At 46.9% G+C, this 20,669-nt stretch overlaps 1 protein-coding gene across 3 annotated transcripts in view; it reads left to right on the top strand.

Annotated features, from left to right (window-relative positions):
* GPR137B (G protein-coupled receptor 137B) overlaps positions 1 to 20,669 on the top strand; it is a 56,110-nt gene that overhangs the window by 29,833 nt on the left and 5,608 nt on the right. Inside the window, exons 3-6 of one of the 3 annotated variants that reach the window (XR_014827832.1) lie at positions 8,385 to 8,607; positions 11,430 to 11,579; positions 14,821 to 15,096; positions 15,669 to 16,492. Coding sequence is in view for 1 of the 3 variants with exons in the window: in XM_021072472.2 (XP_020928131.2) it covers positions 8,385 to 8,607; positions 11,430 to 11,579; positions 14,821 to 14,949 (502 nt within the window). In the remaining 2 variants the exon portion in view is untranslated. Of the gene's footprint in view, positions 1 to 8,384; positions 8,946 to 10,470; positions 11,580 to 14,820; positions 15,097 to 15,668; positions 16,493 to 20,669 lie in introns of those variants that run through there. The other 2 variants (XR_014827833.1, XM_021072472.2) reach the window with 2 other exon arrangements.

Raw genomic sequence — 20,669 nt, 5'->3', positions numbered from 1 at the left:
CCCATGGAAACAGACCCCTGTAAAATGGTCTCTTCTGGGATTTCCATTGTAGCTCAGCAGGTTACCAATCTGACTAGTATCCATGAGGACCCCAGTTCAACCCCTGGCCTCGCTCAGTGGGTTAAGGATCTGGCGTTGCCCTGAGCTGTGGTGTATGTCGCAGGCGTGGCTCAGATCCTGTGTTGCTGTGGCTGTGGTGTAGGCCGACAGCTTTAGCTCCGATTAGACCCCTAGCCTGGGAACCTCCATATGCTGCAGGTGCGGCCCTAAAAAAGACAAAAAGACAAAAAAATAAATAAAGTGGTCTCTTCTGTCACCCTCCCACTTAAAACTCTCTCTCCACACCTCGAAATCTCTCCCTTTCTTCCAGAGCTTCAGGCCACCAGGGCAAAGTTAAATTTTGCAGGGCTTTCCTCCACTTCAGTTATATAAGTTCATTAGAAAACATTATAAAATAGAAGAAGAAAGTTTGTGAATTTACATATGTGGAAAGAAGTAAAACAAATCTACTGAATTCCCCCTACCCTGAGTGTAACCCCCTTCAACCCTAAGGAAATACAGTGATTTATTCCAGCATAGGTTTTCTCATGCATTTTTTCAAGACAGAGTTGAAGTTTTATTGCATTTCCAATTTTGCTTTCTGACTTTTTATCTTAACGATAGATCACGAGTACTTTTCTTTTTTTAAAAAAAATTTATTAGAGTTGATTTACACTGTTCTGTCAATTTCTGCTGTACAGCAAAGTGACCTAGTCAAGTGTGTATATATATATACATATACATACATTCTTTTTCTCATGTTATCTTCCATCGTGTTCCACCACAAGTGATTGGACACAGTTCCCTGTGCTATAAAGCAGGATCTCATTGCTTATCCACTCCAAATTCGATAGTTTGCATCTACTAACCTCAAACTCCCAGTCCATCCCACCCCTCCCACGTTTCCTTGGCAACCAGAAGTCTGTTCTCTATGACAATGATTTTGTTTCTGTTCTGTAGACAGGTTCATTTGTGCCATATTTTAGATTCTACACGTAAGTGACATCATATGGTATTTGTTTTTCTCTTTCTGACTTAACTTCACTTAGTATAAGAGTCTCTAGTTCCATCCATGTTGCTGCAAATGGCATTATTTTGTTCTTTTTTGTGGCTGAGTATATTCCAGTGTATATGTACCACATCTTCTTCATTCATTCATCTGTCGATGGACATTGAGGTTGTTTTCATGTCTTGGCTATTGCAAATAGTGCTGTGATCAACATAGGGGTGCACATATCTTTTTGAATGAAAGATTTGTCTGAATATATGCCCAGGAGCGGGATTGCTGGATCATATGGTAGTTCTATATTTAGTTTTCTGAGGAACTTCCATACTGTTTTCCATAGTGATTGTACCAATCTGCATTCCCACCAACAGTGTAGGAGGGTTCCCTTTTCTCTGCACCCTCTCCGGCGTTTGTTATTTGTAGACTTACTAATTAATGATGGCCATTCTGACCAGTGTGAGGTGGTACCTCATTGTAGTTTTGATTTGCATTTCTCTAATCATTAGTGATGTTGGAGCATTTTTTCCATGTGCCTGTTGGCCATCTGTATGTCTTCTTTGGAGAAATATCTGTTTAGGTCTTCTGCCCATTTTTCAATTGGGTTTTTTTGTTTGTTTGTTTGTTTGTTTGTTTGTTTTTGTTGTAAGTTTTGTATATTTTGGAGACTGTAAGTTGTGTAAGTTGTTTGTGTGTTTTGGAAGCTAAGCCCTTGTCGGTTGCATCATTTGGATCTATTTCCTACCATTCTGTAGGTTGTCTTTAAAGGTTTCCTTTGTTGTGCAAAAGCTTGTCAGTTTGATTAGATCCCATTTGTTTATTTTTGTTTTTATTTCTGTTGCCTTGGGAGACTGACCTAAGAAAACATTTGTAATAAGTACTTTTTCTTTTCTTCTTTAAAGAAGAATTTTTTTTTGTCTTTTTAGGGTCACCCTCGCAGCATATGGAGATTCCTAGGCTAGGGGTCAAATCAGAGCTGTAGCTGCTGGCCACAGCCGCAGCAACTTGGGATCTGAGCCACATCTGTGACCTACACCACAGCTCACGGCAACACCAGATCCTTAACCCACTTAGCAAGGACAGGGATTGAACACGTGTCGTCATGGATACTGGTTGGGTTCATTAACTGCTGAGCCACAGTGGGAACTCCCATACCTTTTTGGTATTGTTTTAAGTCTTGTAACTCAGCCTGTTTCTTTAGGACACGAAGAGACTTTTGTTTAGCAGGTAATCCTTTAGCCTCAGAGAGCAGGATTTCCCAGACGGAAATCAGGGGTCAGAGAGAGCCACTTGCATAAAGACAGGGATGTGGGGGCACCCGGCCAGGTTTGGGGACAGCGAGTAGACTGGCTTAGCACCTTGGGTTCCCACGGAGTGACCTAGCTTTGGGGGCAGGGGATCAGAGGGTGCAAGGATGGGGTTTAGGGGACAGGTGAATTAGGAAGTGCCACATTAGTTCTGGCCGGAAGGTGTGAGGCCGTGTGCTGGGGGTTGAGGGCGGGAAGGCAGCACGGATAGGAGATTGGGTAGAAGCATCTGTTGAGCATCACAGCTTGAACGAGGAGTGGAGTCAAAGGTCTTAACAGTTTAGGAGTCTGCGAAAAATTATGGTGGGAATGATAGTGGCATTTTGGTTCCAGTCAGCTCTGTGTATCCCAGGTTCCACAGCTGTAGATACAGAAGGTGGGAAGGGCCCACAGTCCCTTATGTGAAAGGTTCTGCATTATTGTATTTAAGGGACTTGAGCATCCTTGGATTTGGGGATGGGCCTAGAGTCCTGGAACCTGTCCCTTGCAGATTCCTAGGAAAACTTAGGGACAGGCTGGAGGAGGAACATCAGGGGCTGGAGCTTGAATGTGGGCCTCAATGGCAGGCTGTTTGGAATGTGAGTCGCCTTGGACAGAGGCAGGTTTGAGACAAGAGCCTTTCACTTGGTTCCAAGAAAGCTGTGACTGACGCTGGAGGAGTGGACATGTTTTCCGCGGAAGAGCATGCAGAGCAGAAAAGCCACAGATGCTGTCACTTTGGGGGAAGAAGAGGAGGAGGAGGGACCAGGGTCTCCGGGGACAGGCTCAGATGGGGGGCTCTGGGAAGGTGGGGGAGGTCACACCTGTGGGGTCAGTGAGTGGGTAGTGGGAGAACATGGGGCCAGCAGGGGTTACCTGCGGAGGAAGTGATGATGGCAGGCATGACACCTGTTTCTAGAAGTTGCTCTTGACGAGGGTGAGGCCTGGTGGCTCCCGGGGTGACGTCAGAGAAGCACAGGGCCTGTTTGAGGCCAGAGAGGAGGGGTCGGCTCCGTGTCACAGAGGAGGAGCCACCTGGTGTCACGCTCTGAGTCCTCTGGGTCCCACGCAGCAGATGAGGGCAGGGGAGGGAAGGAGAGGAGCGGAGGCTGGGCGGCCATCATGTGAGCATCTAGGACGGATGGGGTAGCCAGGACAGGCCCGCAGTGTGGGTGCCATACTGTCTGGGTGGCAAGCTGTGCCTGGTTTCCTTGTTTGCTGTTCCCCGTGTCCTCTAGGGGTCCTGTATTACTTTGTAATAAAGAAAGAAGAGTAAGAACTTACATCCACCATGGTATTTGGAACGATACCCAGGAGATGTCCTCTGAAAAAGCTCAATGTCCACACCATGCCATCCTATGGATAGAGCGTGTGTGCATGCACCAGCAGGGGGCCTGAGCAAAAGGGCTGATTCCAGAGGGTTCTGGATGTTTCCAGATTGTGTTCTTCACACAGATAATAGTAAAGCAATAACAAACAGGGCTTTCAGGGAACCAGAATGCATTTTTTTGGTGACTGATCCTGGCTCTGTGTCTCCATGTCCCTGACGCCGTTATGAGAGCAATAAGTACATTATCATGTGGATGGTTTCATTTTGGTGAGTCGTGCTTTTTGGGTCATATGTCTGTATGTTTGGCGTGGGAAATTTTTGTAAATTTGTTTTGGAGATAGTAGGAAGGTACTTGGTGTTTTGGAAGATGTATAATATAGAGTTGTCATAATTGGTGGTGATGTGGTTTGACCAGGGAATAGTTTAATTAGAATTTCAGCTTTGGGTGCTGATGGCCGATGCCCCCCACCACTGTGGGAACATGGCAAGGGCAGATAAGGACCGTAAGAATTTACCAGGAGCCCGGACGCCACACATCCCCCTCCCCCCAGCCTCAGTAGCTCTATGGGGGAGGACACCGAAGTGCCCCCCGCCGGAGTTGTGAGGGGCCAGGGAGCTGACATCTGGCTTGGTTGGTACAGTACAGCCTCCAGGTCATACACATTTCGCATTCCCTGATGCCAACCTGCCATCCTCCCCAAGGCGCACCATGGCTTGACAGCAGATTCAGGAAGGGAAGAAGCAGTCTCCCATCAGAGGTACAGCGTCTCTCCTGGCAAGGTGATCCTGGTCTTAGCAACGGGCAAATGTGAAGTGGTGCTTCGGGCACTCGAAGAATTGGGCAGGTGGACTGGGTGCTTGCCGTGAGCCCAGCATGGCATTTGGGCCCAGGGGATGCCAGGGTGGGGGCTTCCCTCCCCAAGCTCTGATTGGTGAGTGGGGGCAGGGATGGCAGCATCCAGGACCGGACAGCTGCAGCCGTGGGCTGTGACGGGAGCCACGGTGGCCAGCAGAGAGGGCCTTCTGGTCTTTGGGAGAGACTTGCTGGCTGAGCTGTAGCTGGCTGGGAAGAGCGGGGCCAAGACCCTCCACGCAGAGGGAACAGCAGGAACCGTGAGAGAGCGGGCGGGTTGGAAGGGCTTGGACCCGCCATCACGTCCTTTACGAGAACCTGTCCTTGGCAACAAATTCATGTTCATTTTTCCAGGAAAACCTGATGCTGCTCGAAAAGCTTTCAGTGCTTAACTACACATAGAGTTGAATCTCTGAGTCTTCAGAGCACTGTCTGCCATCACCCCACGCAGCCCAACTCCAGGGGGTGCTGGTCACACCAGGCCATGCTCTGGGCCCAGTGTGTTACCCCCCTCACCCCCAACCGCCCTGTGCATTCCTCTTACTCCTCTAATGGCATCACCCTGCACCCAGTCCCTCCCCAGCACCCCCATCTCTCCTGTCTCTTCATCCCTTCCATACTCTGCCGGCTCCATCTTTCTCAGACAGACATGGCCACGTGGGTCACACCTTTGCTTCTCAACCTAGAGGGTCCCCCAGCTGTCCTGCCTGCCCCTTGGGTCTCTCTCCCACCCCTTCAGGACTTGTGCTTCCACCCAAGCTGAGCATCCTTCCCTGCCTTGCTGTCCCTGTAGCTAGTCCATCCTCTCTCCCATGCACCTCATCCGGCCCTCCAGTATCTTCCAAGCCCTTTCTTTCCTGTCTTGTTATCTCAGCCCCCAGTGCAGGGCTCTGGGAAAAACCTGCAGTCCTTTCTCTGACCTTGAAAGAGATGAGTGTTCAAGTTTAGATTGTTTCCCCAAGAAACGGGAGGGTCTGGTAGCTGCTGCAATGGAGGGTCTGGAGAAAAGAGAAGAAAGGGCAGCCCCTGTTCAGGGATCTGATGGATGCTTTTTTTTTTCTTTGTCTTTTTTCATCTTTTTAAGGCCACACCCACAGCATATGGAGGTTCCCAGGCTAGGGGTCCAATCGTAGCTGTAGCCGCTGGCCTCCACCACAGCCACAGCAACACAGGATCCAAGCCCCATCTGTGACCTATACCACAGCTCACGGCAACGCCAGATCCTCAATCCACTGAGCGAGACTAAGGATCGAACCTGCTGCTCATGGATGCTAGTTGGGTTCATTAACTGTGGAGCCATGACGGGAACTCCTGATTGATGCTTTTTGGGTTCAAATGCACATCTCTCTTTCCTTCTGCCCTCCCTCCCTCTTCAACAAACTTATTGAGCTCCTACTATGTACAGTGTGGGTGGAGGGGGTGAGGGAAAGAGCCAAAACCTCTACCCTCATGGAGAGTCCTGCCCTGGAGGAAGCAGGTGCTGGTCAGACCGTATAGTCCATGTGCTTCATTGTAAATTGGTGATAATTCTGCGAAGTTAAAGTACAGGGAAAGCAGGTCTCAGGGAGCCCCCATCCTGTGTGTGTGTGTGTGTGTGTGTGTGTGTGTGTGCGCGCGCGTGCGCGTGTGTGTGTGTGTGTGCATGTGTGTACTTGGGGGGTGCAGGAAGGAGTCAGGAAAGGCTTCTTTGAAGAACTAATAGCTGAACTAAGATCTGAAGGATGGGAAGGAGTGAGGTCAGCCAAATTCCTTTGGTAGAATGTGGGTTCTAAAAATTACGTGAGAGCCTTTGCCAGTGGGTTGTAAGTCATTAATTGCAAGATTTGAAATCCCATTCAGATTAGCTTGGGTTGGCTGGGGTGGGGGGAGGTATCTCATCACCCTGACATCTGAAGGCAGGGAATAAAACTACAGCTGCACCATTCATGCACCGCCCCCCAAGTCACTTCCAGGGCTCCTGTTGGTGGCGAGATGTCTGAAGCTGGGCCTGGGATCCAGGTTTCTGTGTCCTGGTCTCTGATGGCTTCAGAGGACCCCAACATCATCCCCTAGCTTCCAGCCTGCTTTTAGTTTATGACTTTCTGCTTTTGGTTTTGCAAACACATTCAGCAGAAATGGTCTGTGTTTTAGCCAAACCAGTCTGTTCCTTGTTGGCCCCATTGAGTGACGTCTACCTGATGTAAACAGATGTGGAGAGGAACACAAAAGGTGAACTGCTGATTTCGGTTTTAGTAAATCTGAGAAGCCTTCCCTGAGGCCCTGCGCAGGTTGCCTAGGCAGCGTGGAGCTCTGACAAGCTCCAAGTTAAAACTGGCCAGTGACACAGCTTGTCCCCTCCAGCCCCGGGCACGGTGCTGAGGCAGAGGCTTCCTCATGGCAGCCCGCCCCTGGGAGCCCTCCCAGCAAAAGGGGGTGCTACCCAGACTCCATGACTTTGCAGGATAAAAACCCTTTTTAAACATTATCTCACTTGTTCCTCAGAAACAGCTTGCAAACTTGCTGTTATCGATACTGTTTTTGGATGACAGCCCTAAAGGCTCACATGGGGCGATTAGGCCCACGTTCTTGGTGCAGAGTGGTTCACGCTCTACCTCTGTGCCTGGCTCTTCTTCTGCATCCCTGAGAGTGGTGGGTGAAGGTACCCATAGGCCCATCTGTCCTCACAGCCCCAGGGCAGGGAAGGCAGACTCGGTTAAAGGACCTTCCTGCACAGCTTGCAGTTAATTTGTAATTTATTTTATTTTTTAAAATCATTTATTTATTTATATATTTTTTCTACTGTATAAGTGATATCATATGGTATTTGTCTTTCTCTTTCTGACTTACTTCACTCAGGATGAGAGTCTCTAGTTCCATCCATGTTGCTGCACATGGCATGATTTTGTTCTTTTTTATGGCTGAGTAGTATTTGCGTGCGCGCGCGCGCACACACACACACACACACACACACACACACACACACACACACGTCTTCCTAATCCAATCATCTATCAGTGGACATTTGGGTTGATTCCATGTCTTGCCTATTGTGAATAGTGCTGCAATGAACATATAGTCCAGAACTTTTGAAGCCCAAGGTCTTAGGTATTCACTTTGGTGTGTTCTATGTCTAGCATTTAACCAAAAAAATAATAATAATAATAATAAAAAATTGGATGCCATTTGCATCAGCATGGATGGAATTTGAGACTCTCATACTAAGTGAAGTAAGTCAGAAAGACAAATAACATATATGACTTATATCTGGAATCTAATATACAGCACAAATGAACCTTTCCACAGGAAAAAAAAATCATGGACTTGAAGAACAGACTTGTGGTTGCCACGGGGGGGGGGAGTGGGGAGGACTGGGATTTTGGGGTTAAGAGATGCAAAGTATTGCCTTTGGAATGGATAAGAAATGAGATCCTGCTCTATAGCACTGGGAACTGTATCTAGTCACTTAGGATGGAGCATGATACTGTGAGAAAAAGAATGTGTATATGCATGTGTAATGGGTCACCTTGCTGTACAGTAGAAAATTGACAGAACACTGTAAACCAGCTATGATGGAAAAAAATAAAAATCATATTAAAAAAAAATTGGGGAGTTCCCTTCATGGCTCAGTGGAAACGAATCTGACTAGTAGCCATAAGGCTGTGTGTTCCATCCGTGGCCTCGCTCAGTGGATTAAGGATCTGGTGTGGCTGTGGCTGTGCTGTAGGCCAGTGGCTGTAGCTCCAATTCGACCCTTAGCCCGGGAGCTTCCGTATGCCTCAGGCGCAGCCCTAAAAAGCAAAAAAAAAAAAAAAATCAGTTTCCCTCTGGATTGATCCGGAACATACAGGCACCTTTCAGGAAAGGGTGCCTTACATCTCTCTCTGGTCCTCCTAGGTTGCCCCTGTATCTGGCCTCACTCTTCATCAGCCTCATTTTCCTCCTGGTGAATTTAACCTGCGCGGTGTTGGTGAAGACAGGAAGCTGGGAGAGGAAGGTCATCGTCTCCGTGCGTGTGGCCATTAACGACACGCTCTTCGTGCTCTGCGCTGTCTCCCTGTCCATCTGTCTCTACAAAATCTCCAAGATGTCCTTAGCCAACATTTACTTGGAGTCCAAGGTAAGGTGGGGATGTGGTCGAGGTCCCTCCATTAAACTGCTTCCAAAAATAGTCTCCTGGGCGTTCCCTTGTGACACAGTGAGTTTGGGGTCTGGTGTTGTCCCTGCAGCAGCTTGGGTTCACTGCTGTGGCACAGGTTTGATCCCTGGCCTGGCAACTTCCACATGCCACAGGCGTGGCCAAAAAAAAAAACCCCAAAAAAGATGTAAAATAGTCTTCTGTGGCTCAGTGGGTTAAGAATCTGACTGCAGCAACTCGGGTTGCTGTGGAGGTGTGGGTTCGATCCCTGACCTGGTGCAGTGGGTTAAAGGATCTGGCATTGCCACAGCTATGGCTCAGTTTCAGTCCCTGGCCCAAGAACTTCCATATGCTGTGGATGTGGCTATTAAAAAAAAAAAAAGTCTCCTGTTTTGTAAACAACTCAACAGATGCCTCAGACACCTGACCTGTAGTTCATTGAACCTGGTATGTGAGAAGAGTTCACTCTGGGTGGCTTTGGGTGTATTGAAGTGTGCAGAATTACTGGCAGAGGGGCAGGTCTCTGGTTTATCGATACAGTGGTTTAAAAGATCTTTTTTTCTTTGGCTGCACCTGCAGTATGTGGAAGTTCCTAGGCCAAGGACTGAACCTTTGCCACAGCGGTGACCTGAGCCGTTGCAGTGACAATGCCAAGTCCTTAACCCACTGCACTACCAGGGAACTCCTAAGTGATATTTTAAAGGGCTAGTGGGTTTGATTGTGCCACTAGTATTCATAGCAGCACACATCTCATATTCCCCATGTTCAGGCACTTTTATAAGCACTTGGCGTGTAGAAACTAGTGTAACCCTCTCAGCTCTGTGGGACTAGGCATCACCCACTTGATAGACAGGGAAACTGAGGCATATAGAGAGTCCAGAGGCTTGCCCCTGGTTACACAGCTGGGAGGTGCAGAGCCAGGCTCTGGGGTCTGTTGTCTCCACCACCCCATCATAGTGGCGGGGAGACTCAGGTGCTGCCAACTCCTGCATTGCCCGTGCCCCTGAGAGGGTCCCCCTTGACAGTGGGAACTGCTCCCGGGGTTCAGTGCTTCTCACAGTGAGAGTTCAGAGATGGAGCCAGACAGGCTGAGAAAGGGCAGCCCTGCCCATTCCCTGCTTTCGCTGCTGGGCCCCCCTCACCTGCCCTGGAGCCTGTGTCTGCTCCTGCTCCCCCACCCCCGAGTTACAGAGAGGGGCGGTTGCTGACTGGAGCAGTGGCTTGAGGGTGACCCTCACCAGCTGGTCCTGGCTCCCCTCTCACTGAGAAGCCTGATGAGGTGTGGAGGTCGGGATCCAATGTCCTGCGCCCTCGCTGGCCGCGGGACCCCGGCCCCCCTAGCACATTGCCCCCCACCCTGGACCATGGTTTTCTCCCTGGTGGAGCAACCGGTTGAGTGATTTCACAGCTGCTCTGCTTCTCAAGTTCAGTGGCGCCATGCCCTGGGGTGCCCCTCTGTCCTCCTTGCCAGGCGGCCCATGTCGCCAGGACAGCTTTGGTCTGAAGACTTGAGGGGCTCTGCCGCCCACAATTCTGTGTCTTTGGGAGCACCCAGTAGATTAAAATCTGTGCCTCCAACTTCAAAGACATGAAGCCTTCAGCAGGGCACCTTGTGATTTGATGCAGCTCTTGCAGAGTCCCAGAAGTTAGGGTGGCAGTCTTTTCACTGATAAATGTTGACGAATTTTAGACTTGATTTTGCCTCAACTTTATTATTTCTATTGTCTCCTATATAAGAGTTATTCAAGACTTTCTAAAAGTAGGATTGTGCCAAAAAAAAAAGAGTTCCCGTCATGGCTCAGTGGTTAGCAAACCTGACCCTGACTAGCATCCATGAGGACGCAGGTTCAATCCCTGGCCTTGCTTGCTCCAGTGGGTTAGGGATCCGGTGTTGCCATGAGCTGTGGTGTAGGTTGCAGACGCGGCTCAGATCTGGTGTTGTGGCTGTGGCATAGGCAGCTGTAGCTCTGATTCGATCCCTAGCCTGGGAACCTCCATATGCTGTGGGCGCGGCCCTAAAACAACAACAACAACAAAAAAAAAAACAAAAAAAAAGAATTGTGGTCTTAATAGGAGGGGTCCTATTTTAGGTCACCCTTATGGCAAACACACTAATAAACCACTACTGGCAAAATAAAATAATATCTCGGATTTAGTTAGTGACTTCCAAATGCAGAACTCAGAAGTTGAGGTCAGTGTTTTTGGTTATGTTAACTGTTTCTAGCTAAGGGTCCCTTGCTGACTTTGGAAATTGATGCTTCATCTGGTGGGGGCACAGATCCCCGATTTCCTTCTAATCCAAGCCTTGAGTCACAATGGGACTCTGGCACCCCCGGCCTGGAAGGTGCTGGGCTCTGAGGACGTGCCTACTGCTCAGAGCCACCATCCTCAGGGCCGCCAGCCGCCAGCCGTCTGCAGAGGCTTGCTTGTCCTCAAGCCAGGGGATGGGCCCTGAGTTCCTGAGCTGAGAGGATCCTCAGAGCTGAGAAGCAGCGCCTAGAGGATTTAGCAGAACACGCTACCAGACTTTCTTGTTCTGACCCAGCCAGGACTGACTTAGGCGAATGACTCGTATTTAAGGCATCTGCAGGTCAAGCCTCAGGTTCTAAAGCCTCTCTCTGAAGATACTTGGACATCTTAGGGTGGATGTGGAGTGAGGTGAGGTTTGTACGTGGGGCAAAGGTCTGAGGATGGAGGAGGAGGAGCTTGGAGGAGGCGGTGGTCTGAAGGCAGCCACCGTCTGCGAGCAGGCGGGGGTCCTGGGCCTGGAACGATGCCCCCCCTCATGGTGCCTGCTTTTCCAGGGCTCCTCCGTGTGTCAGGTGACTGCCGTTGGTGTGACCGTCATCCTGCTCTACACCTCCCGAGCCTGCTACAACCTGTTCATCCTCTCCTTCTCCCAGAGCAAGAATGTCCATTCCTTTGATTACGACTGGTACAACGTGTCAGACCAGGTCAGTGGGTGCTGGCGAGGGCCCCCCCAGCTCATTGTTTGCAGAATCCCACTTGGCAGAGCGGGGTAAGCTCCTTGCTCCTGCTGCCTGACAGCTGGGTGACCTCGAGGGTCCCTTCCCTGGCTGGTGTCTGCATCCTGACCTGTATCATGGGATCAGCGCCTGCCTTGTTCCAGCTCACATGTGTTCTGAGAAAACTAGGAAACATGCGCGCGCGCGCACACACACACACACACACACACACTCCTTTCTACTTTCTGGGGCTTTTGTCACCAATGCTTACATTTTTTAGAGTGCTTTCATATAAATATGGTTCCTGTTGTGGCTCAACAGGTTAAGAACCTGACTCTTATCTGTGAGGACGTGGGTTTGATCCCTGGCCTCGCTCCGTGGGTTAAGGATCCAGCATTGCCATGAGCTGTGGTGTAGGTCGCAGATGTAGCTCAGATCTGACGTTGCTATGGCTGTGGTGTAGGCCAGCAGCTGCAGCTCCAGTTTGACCCGTAGCCTGGGAACTTCCACACATGCTGCAGGTGTGGCCATGCAAATAAATGAATAAAGTATGATTTTATTAAAGGGTGAAATTTGCTCAGGTAAAACAAATTGTCTTCAGGTTTCAGAAAACATGTGAAACTGTGAAGTTTTTGTTTGTTTGTTTGTTTGTTTGTTTGTTTGTTTTTTTAATGGAGCAGATAAAGGAAAATGGAGCCTTTGAGGAATTCTAGACAAAAGTGACCAAGAATATTAAGGAGTTAGTACGAGCCCATTTTACGTCTCCTTATGAAATTTTTTCTTTTTTATGACATACTCTAGAAATTCATCAATTTGAAGGAAGTGAACAAAGGTAGTGAAATATCATCTGTCATCTTTGTTCACAAAAGCTCCAAAGAAAAAAGAATGAGAATTAGGTAGGCTTCTCTCATTGGAGAAGTATTGATTCTTTGTCTCTGGCCCTGGACAGAGTGCTGAGGGCACAAAAGGAATAAACCTGTCCTTGCCCATGGGAGTTTTGTCTCCTGAGGAAAGAGACACACAGATAAGGCCATGTAATAAAGAAATAGAACTGCCGTAGTAGGAGTCTATTGGATTGAATTATAAATGCTCCTGAGCTTTTCCTGGAAGAACACTGAATACTTAATCATGGACATATTCACTTTTTCTTTCCCTCTCTCTCTCTTTTTATGGCCACACTTGCAGCATATGGAAGTTCCCAGGCCAGGGCTCAAATCCATAGCTGCAGCTGCGGCAACTCCAGATCAAAACCCCCTGGGCCCGGCTGGGCCAGGGATCAAACCTGCGCCTCTGCAGAGACCCAAGCCACTGCAGTAAGAATCATATCCCACAGCACCACAGCGGGAACTCCCAAATCCACTTCCAAAATCCCAGGAGTGCTCAAACCTTGCACTGAATTAAGACTCTGGAGGAGGAGTTCTCTTGTGGCACAGTGGGTTAAGCATACCGCATTATCACTACAGTGGCTTGTGTCACTGCTGCGGCTTGGGTTTGATCCCTGGTCCAAGAATTTCCACATGCCATAGGTATGGCCAAAAAAAAAAAGGCTCTGGAGGAGAGAAAAAAATGACCATGTAAAGTTAAAACTGAAGACACGATGAACTCTGGAAGACGCACCTGCAAGGTGTTATAATTATAAAGGATTCAAGCAGCAGCAGTCACCCCCACCCCCACCAGCACAAGTGTAGAATGGAGGGAAATTGGGCAAGGCACTGCTGAGGGTGTGCCCTGTAGTGAGCAGTCATACAGAAAAATCTAAGCAATAATAGAGACTTATTATTCATCATACACAAAGGGTTTTTTATTGTAATAAGATATACAGAAAATTGACTTTTTTTAATCATTTGTAACCATCCAGTTCAGTGACATTAGGTACATTTACGTCATGTGCAGCCATTACCATCAGCCGTCTCCAGAACTACTTCATCTTCCCAAACTGAGACTCCATCTCCATTAAACAGCAGAGAATTGGTTTTAGCAAAATAATTATTTCACGGTTTCTTTCCATTAAGAGCTTATAATTTTAGTGAATTTAAAATACAATCACAATTAAAAAAATTCTATTTTCTTGGAGTTCCCTTTGTGGCTTAGCGAGTTAAGAACCTGACATAGTCTCCATGAGGATGCAGGTTTGATCCCTGGCCTCGCTCAGTGGGTTGAGGATCTGAGTTGTGATACCATGAGGTCGCAGATGCAGCTCAGATCTGGCATTGGTGTGGCTGCGATGTAGGCCAGCAGTTGTAGCTCCAATTCCACCCCTAGCCCGAGAACTTCCACATGCCGTAGGTGCAGCCCTAAAAAGAAAAAAATTCTGTTGTCTTTAGGGGCAGCCCTTAAAAGATCTGCATGATGCAACCAAAACAGTCTAGGAGGAAGCAACCAGAACCCCAAGTGGCAGATTATTTGCATAGAGTGGAAGAAGCAGACACAACACATGATTGAGACGTACAGGTGGCATTTGAGAGGCAGAGTTTGAGAGAGTAATCTTTGTGGAGAAAAGCATGATTGGTTTTGGTCACTGTGCTTTAAACATGATGGAGCAGAGAAGGCAGAAGGATTCTATTCAGGTGATTGGCCCTTTATGGCCTGAGGTTGGTGCTGGCCTCCTTTGAAATGATAGACAGTTACCCAGACACGAGCTTACACACCTGCCCTCTGCCTCCAGAGCGGGGAGCCGCTGCTACATCCAGCCTGCTCGGCCAGCCCACTGGTCCAGGAGGTTCTGCTCCTCGGCTCAGAGACTTGTTTTCTAGACTGTCCATCCTGCAATAAGCTTTCAAGTCTAAATAACAGGATGTCCTTAACAGGAAGAGAACTTTAAAAGCCAACGAGTTTATCCCAAGGATGAGACCAAAGGTAAAATGTGATATGCTGCTCTCAGGAATTAGAAGAAGGCCACAGGATGTTCTCATTATTTAGTTGTTGATAAAAAGAGCAACTTAATTTGGATGTAAGGAAGATTTTTGGAGGATGAAAGAATAAAACATCAGAAGTTGGCAGTTTTCATCTTTGAGCATTTTGAAGAAAATAACTATACTGTTTGCTTGAAATGACTCCGCACCTGAGGTTGGGACTGTTAGTGTTATTTGATTTTGACTTGTGTGCTTTAGGGGAAAAGAATTGCATGATAATTAGAATTAGTCTGTTTCTGTTGGAAAGAACGGAATTGAACATGTTTCCTCTGCCCTCAATCTACTGACTTTCCATTTTCTCCTTCTCTTTTCAACAGGCAGATCTGAAGAATCAGCTGGGAGATGCTGGATACGTGGTGTTTGGCGTGGTCCTTTTTGTGTGGGAACTCTTACCTACCACCCTCGTCGTTTACTTCTTCCGAGTCAGAAATCCTACGAAGGACCTTGTAAGTAAACCTCTGTGTTTGCAGAAAATATCTCCGCATTCTCATCACAGAGCCTGCAGTTGGAATATTTTCTGAGATTTTCAGTTGAGAGCCTCTTCCATCCTCTTCTGATATGAAAAGTTCTGGAGTTCCCGATGTGGCCCAGCGGTTAACGAACCCGACTAGCATCCATGAGGTTGCGGGTTGGATCCCTGGCCTTGTTCAGTGCGTTAAGGATCCGGTGTTGCCGTGAGCTGTGGTGTAGGTCACAGCCACAGCTTGGATCCTGTGCTGCTGTGGCTGTGGAGTAGGCCAATGGCTACAGCTCTGATTGGACCCCTCACCTGGGAACCACCGTATGCCATGGGTACAGCCCTAAAAGGACAAAAGAAAAAAAAAAGTTCCTTTATCTGTTGGGTTGAGACTCTTTTCCCTTGTCTTTTGAAGGAAATTTGTTTTTCAGTTTAGCCTTATTTTATTTTAAAAAAATCAAAGCAAGTTGCGTCTTGGGGCCTGGAGAGAGAGTGATCAGGGTTTTTGTTGTTGTTGTTGTTGTTGTTGTTTTGTCTTTTTCTAGGGCTGCTCCTGTGGCATATGGAGGGTCCCAGGCTAGGGGTCTAATGGGAGCTGTAGCCGTCGGCCTATGCCAGAGCCACAGCAACGCAGGATCCGAGCCACGTCTGTGACCTATACCACAGCTCACGGCAACGTTGGATCCTTAACCCACTGAGCAAGGCCAGGGATCGAACCCGGTTCCTAGTCGGATTCGTTAACCACTGAGCCACGACGGGAACTCCTTTTGTTTTTGTTTTTTTTTTTTAATGCAACAACAGCTTCACTAGTCTTTGGGTCTTGACCTGCTGTGAACCAAATATAGAAGCTTTTATTTTAGCCAATGAAAATGGAGAGTAGTAATTCAGTTCTTCACCCATGTGTTACGCTGGATGGTGATTAGGTGATCGGGTGATAGAGAAGTTGTACCTCGTTATGAGTAATGCTAAAGCCACTTCCCTAGTTCGGTTACATTTCTGCTCAACCAGTTTCCTATAAATGATTTTAGGAGGGCGGGACAGAAAGGGTTTTGACCCAGTAGAGTGAGGAAGCTCAGAGGAGCTTTGCTCCTTGAGTTACTCCATCCGTAGAACCAGTGGTAGAATTCGAATCACGGATCTATGAAGCCCACAGAAAAGTACAGTGAATAGTTTTTGGCCAATGTGAGCAAAGTGTGGGTAGCAAGGAAAGCCTAGATATAATAGCCAAGCTGTTGTGTTTTATCTTGCTTCTTTTCCTTATCTCTGGAGAGTCACTAGTGAGCCAGGACTAGGGGGAAAATAAAGTAAGACTAGGAGTTCCCATTGTGGCACAGTGAAAATGAATCCAACTAGAAACCATGAGGTTGTGGGTTTGATCCCTGGGCCTCACTCAGTGGGTGAAAGATCTGGCATTGCTATGGCTGTGGTGTAGGCCGGCAGCTGTAGTTCCGATTCGACCCCTAGCCTGGGAACCTCCATGTGCAGCCCTAAAAAGCAAAAAAAAAAAAAACCCAAAAAACAAAACAAAAAAACCCCCAGTAGACTGGAGTGGGGTGGGTAGTGGAGCCATGGCCTGACCCATGGGCCCTTGAAGACAGAATGGCAGTGGGCACCACGTTCTAGATCTGAGGGTCACTTTCATCATTTTTTTTCATTATAAGTTTTTAAACAATGTTTTCATTATAGTTGATTTACATTGTTCTATCAGTTTCTGCTGTACAGCAAAGTGACCCAGTCGTACTTATATACATTTTCTCCTATTATCTGTCATCATGTTCCATCACAAGTGATTGGACATAGTTCCCTGTGCTATACAGCAGGACCTTATTGCTTAGCCATTAAATGTAATAGTTTGCATTACATCACAGTCCATCCCCCTTCCTCGCCCTCCCTCTCAGCAACCACACATCTGCTCACCATGTCTGTGAGTCTGTTTCTGTTCTGTAGATAGGTTCATCTGTGCCAAATTTTAGATTACACATATAAGTGATGTCATATTGTATCTGTCTTTGTCTTTCTGCCTTAATTTGGTATGAGAATCTCTAGTTTCTTCTGTGTTACTGCAAATGGCATTATTTTGTTCTTTTTTATGGCTGCATAGTATTCCATTACATATATGTACCACATCTTCTTAATCCATTCACCTGTTGCACTTGCATTATTTTTAGCTTCAGAACAGTGGCTCTGCACTCTGATGTTTCCTTGCATTGCGAACACCTGGGAGCTTCTGTAAACATGTGTCCATGGGGCAGAGAGACGTGTGGAAAGTGGTGGGCAGCTAACTCCAGGCCAGAGTCTAGTGCCTTGTTTTCCTTCCTTCTTTGAAGACTGTTGAAGTTTTTTGGAGAACCTTGTGTGATGAAGAGACACCTGAGAGCCCTTCACAGAATTCCCTGTGCTTCTCCTCAGCTCTCATATGCTTTCTCACTGCCTACTAGTGCGTCAGGGGCTAAGGAGTTGTACTCCCTAAACCCGGGCTGGCTGAGGGCAGGAGTACATCTGAGTCCTAAGGAGCAAAAGGCTGTTATTTTGTTAAATGAATATAGAATAAAAAGATAGTCTCATCTGTAGTCTCAGGTCTCATTGTCCAGGGAAGCATGGCTGTCTTTTATTTGGTGGCACTCGGGGCATGTGGAAGTTCCCAGGCCTGGGATCGAACCTGTGCCACAGCAGCAACGCACACCACGGCAGTGACAATGCCGAGTCCTTAACCACTAGGCCCCCAGGAAATTCCTGTACCTTTGTATCTTTTGACCGCCCCTTGCCCATTTTGCCCACCTCAGGCAACCACCAATCTGTTCTATCTGTGAGCTTGGGTTTTTTTTTTTGTTTTTAGAGTCCATATGTACGATATGTTTTTCTTTTTGTCTTTTTTCTAGTTGACTTATTTCACTTAGCATAATGCCCTTAAGGTCCAACCATATTTTTGCAAATGGTGAGATTTTATTTATTTTATGGCTGAATGTTGTGTGTCATATTTTCTTTCATCCATTCATATGTGTCAGTAGACATATAGGTTGTTTTCATGTCTTAGCTATTGTAAACAGTGCTGCAGTGAACATGAGGATATGTATATCTTTTCAAATTATTTTCATTTTCTTCAGTTAAATACGCAAAATTGCCAGAGCATGTGATAGTCCTAATTTTTTGAGGAACCTCCATAGTGGCTGCACCAATTTACATACCCACCGACAGCACACAAAGATTCCCTTTTCTCCACATCCTTGCCAGAACTCGTTATGTTTTTTTTTTTTTTTTTTTTTTTTTAGGGCCACACTCACGGCACATGGAATTTCCCAGGCTACGGGTCTTCTGAGAGCTACAGCTGCCTGCCTATACCACAGCTCACGGCAATGCCGGATCCTTAACCCACTGAGCAAGGCCAGTGATTGAACCCGCCACCTCATGGTTCCTAGTCGAATTCATTTCCACCACGCCACGAGGGGAACTCCTATTTCTTGTCTTTTTGATATAGCCATTCTGACAGGTGTGCAATGATATTAGTTGTGGCTTTTTTATTTCTCTGATGATTAATGCTGTTCAGCATCTTTTCATGTAACCAGTTTGCCATTTATAGGTCTTCTCTGGAAAAATGTCTGTTCAGATCCTCTGCCTATTTTTTTTTTTTTGCCTTTTTTAAGAGTTATATATATATATATGTGTATATATATATATATATAGAGAGAGAAAGTTTTGAGTTATTTATGTATTTAAATAGCTTTATGGAGATATAATTTCTCTACCAAACAATTCCCCCCTTTCATATGTATAATTCAGTGGTTTTTGGTATATTCAGATATGTGCAGTCATCACCACAGTTTTTAGAACATTTTTGTCACCTCAGAAAGAAACCCCACACCCTTTATCTAATACTCCTTTTCTCTCTACCCCCCCCAAGCAACTACTAATCTACTTTCCATGTATATAAGTTTCCCTGTTCTGGACTTTCATATGAATGGGATCCTATGGTGTGCCACTATCTGTCAGTGGCTTCTCCCACTCAGCACGTTTCCAGGTTTAATCCACATACTATATGTACTACCTCACTGTAGTATAAAGTAGTACTTCATTCCTTTGTATGGCCATTATTTCATTGTACGGATGTGCCACGTTGTTAATCCAGTCATCCAGTGATGGACATTTGGGTCGTTTCCATCTATTATGAACAATGCTGCTGTAAACATTCATGGACCAGTTTCTGTGTGAACACATGTTCTCATTTCTCTTAGGTATGTATTGAGGAATACAGTGGCGGGGTCATTTGGCTTTTTGAAAAACCGCCAGCCTGTCTTCTGCAGAGCACTAGGGCACCATCGTACATTCCCAGTGGTGTGATGGTTCCGGTTCCTCCGTGGCCTCCCCAGCACTTGCTGCTTTCTGCTTGATTCTAGATACTCTAGTAGGTAGCTCGTGGTGGCCTTTGATTTGCATTTCCCTGATGACTAGTGATCTTAAGCATCTTTTCAGGTACTTATTGGCCATTTGTATATCTTCCTTGGAAAAATGTCTATTCAGATCCTTTGCCCATTTTTAAAATTTTATTTTTTAGGGCCAGATCTGCAGCGTATGGAAATTCCTGGGCCAGGGGTCAAATGGGAGCTGTAGCTGCCAGCCTACACCACAGCCACAGCAACGTGGGATCTGAGCCAGACCTATACCACAGCTCACGGCAATGCCAGATTCTTAATCCACTGAGCAAGGCCAGGGATCAAACCTGCCTTCTTACGGATACTAGTCAGGTTCTTAACTGCTGAGCCACAACGGGAATGCCCAAATCCTTTGCCCATTTTTTAAAATTTTGTCTTTTTAGGGCTGCACCCATGGCATATGGAGGTTCCCAGGCTAGGGGTCCAGTCAGAGCTGTAGCCCTCAGCCACAGCCACAGCCACAGCCATGCAGGATCTGCAACCTACACCACAGGTCACAGCAATGCTGGATCCTTAACCCATCGAGCAAGGCCAGGGATCAAATCTGTGTCCTCATGGATGCTAGTCAGATTTGTTTCTGCTGAGCCATGATGGGAACTCCTCCTCTGCCTGTTTTTAAATTCTTTTTTATTGTTTGAGTTTTATGAGTTCTTTATGTGTTTTAAATGTAAGTCCCTTGTAAGATATGACTTGAAAATATTTTCTCCCATTCTGTGGCTGTCTTTTCACTTTCTTGATGTTTTGAAGCATAAACGTTTTTAATTTTGATTTCCATTTTACTTGTTTTTTCTTTTGATGGCTGTTTTTGGTGTCCTATCTGAGACTCCTTTGCCAAATCCTTTTTATGCTTTTTAGGACTGCACCCGTGGTATATAGAAGTTTCCAGGCTAGGGGTCAAATTGGAACTGCAGCTGTAGGCCTATGCCACAGCCACAGCTACAGCCACGTGGGATCCAAGCCACATCTGAGACCATCACAGCTCATGACAATGCTGGATCCTTAACCCACTGAGCAAGACTAGGGATCAAACCCACATCCTCATGTGCCGAGAGCAGCTCAGCAGGATGGGGCTGAAGAACAGGTGCTGTGGAACTTAAGGAAAAAAGTTAACATAAAACAAGACACAGAGACATTTATCTTAAGTAAAGGTGGGAACCGGGGGACTCAAGGCCTCAGGGACCCAGAGCCCTGCCTCAAGAAACCACACTGCTTTTATTGTGCTCTTTAGATGAGATCAAGTGAGGAGTGGCTATGGGTGGATGATATAGGGTTTGTTTACTAT

This window comes from Sus scrofa, chromosome 14 (genome assembly GCF_054392235.1).
Source record: "Sus scrofa isolate SSC_HxYL_T2T_F1_AM1 chromosome 14, Sscrofa_HxYL_maternal_Yorkshire_Landrace_v2.0, whole genome shotgun sequence".
NCBI lineage: Eukaryota > Metazoa > Chordata > Mammalia > Artiodactyla > Suidae > Sus > Sus scrofa.
This window is presented reverse-complemented; position numbering and strand designations above follow the sequence as displayed.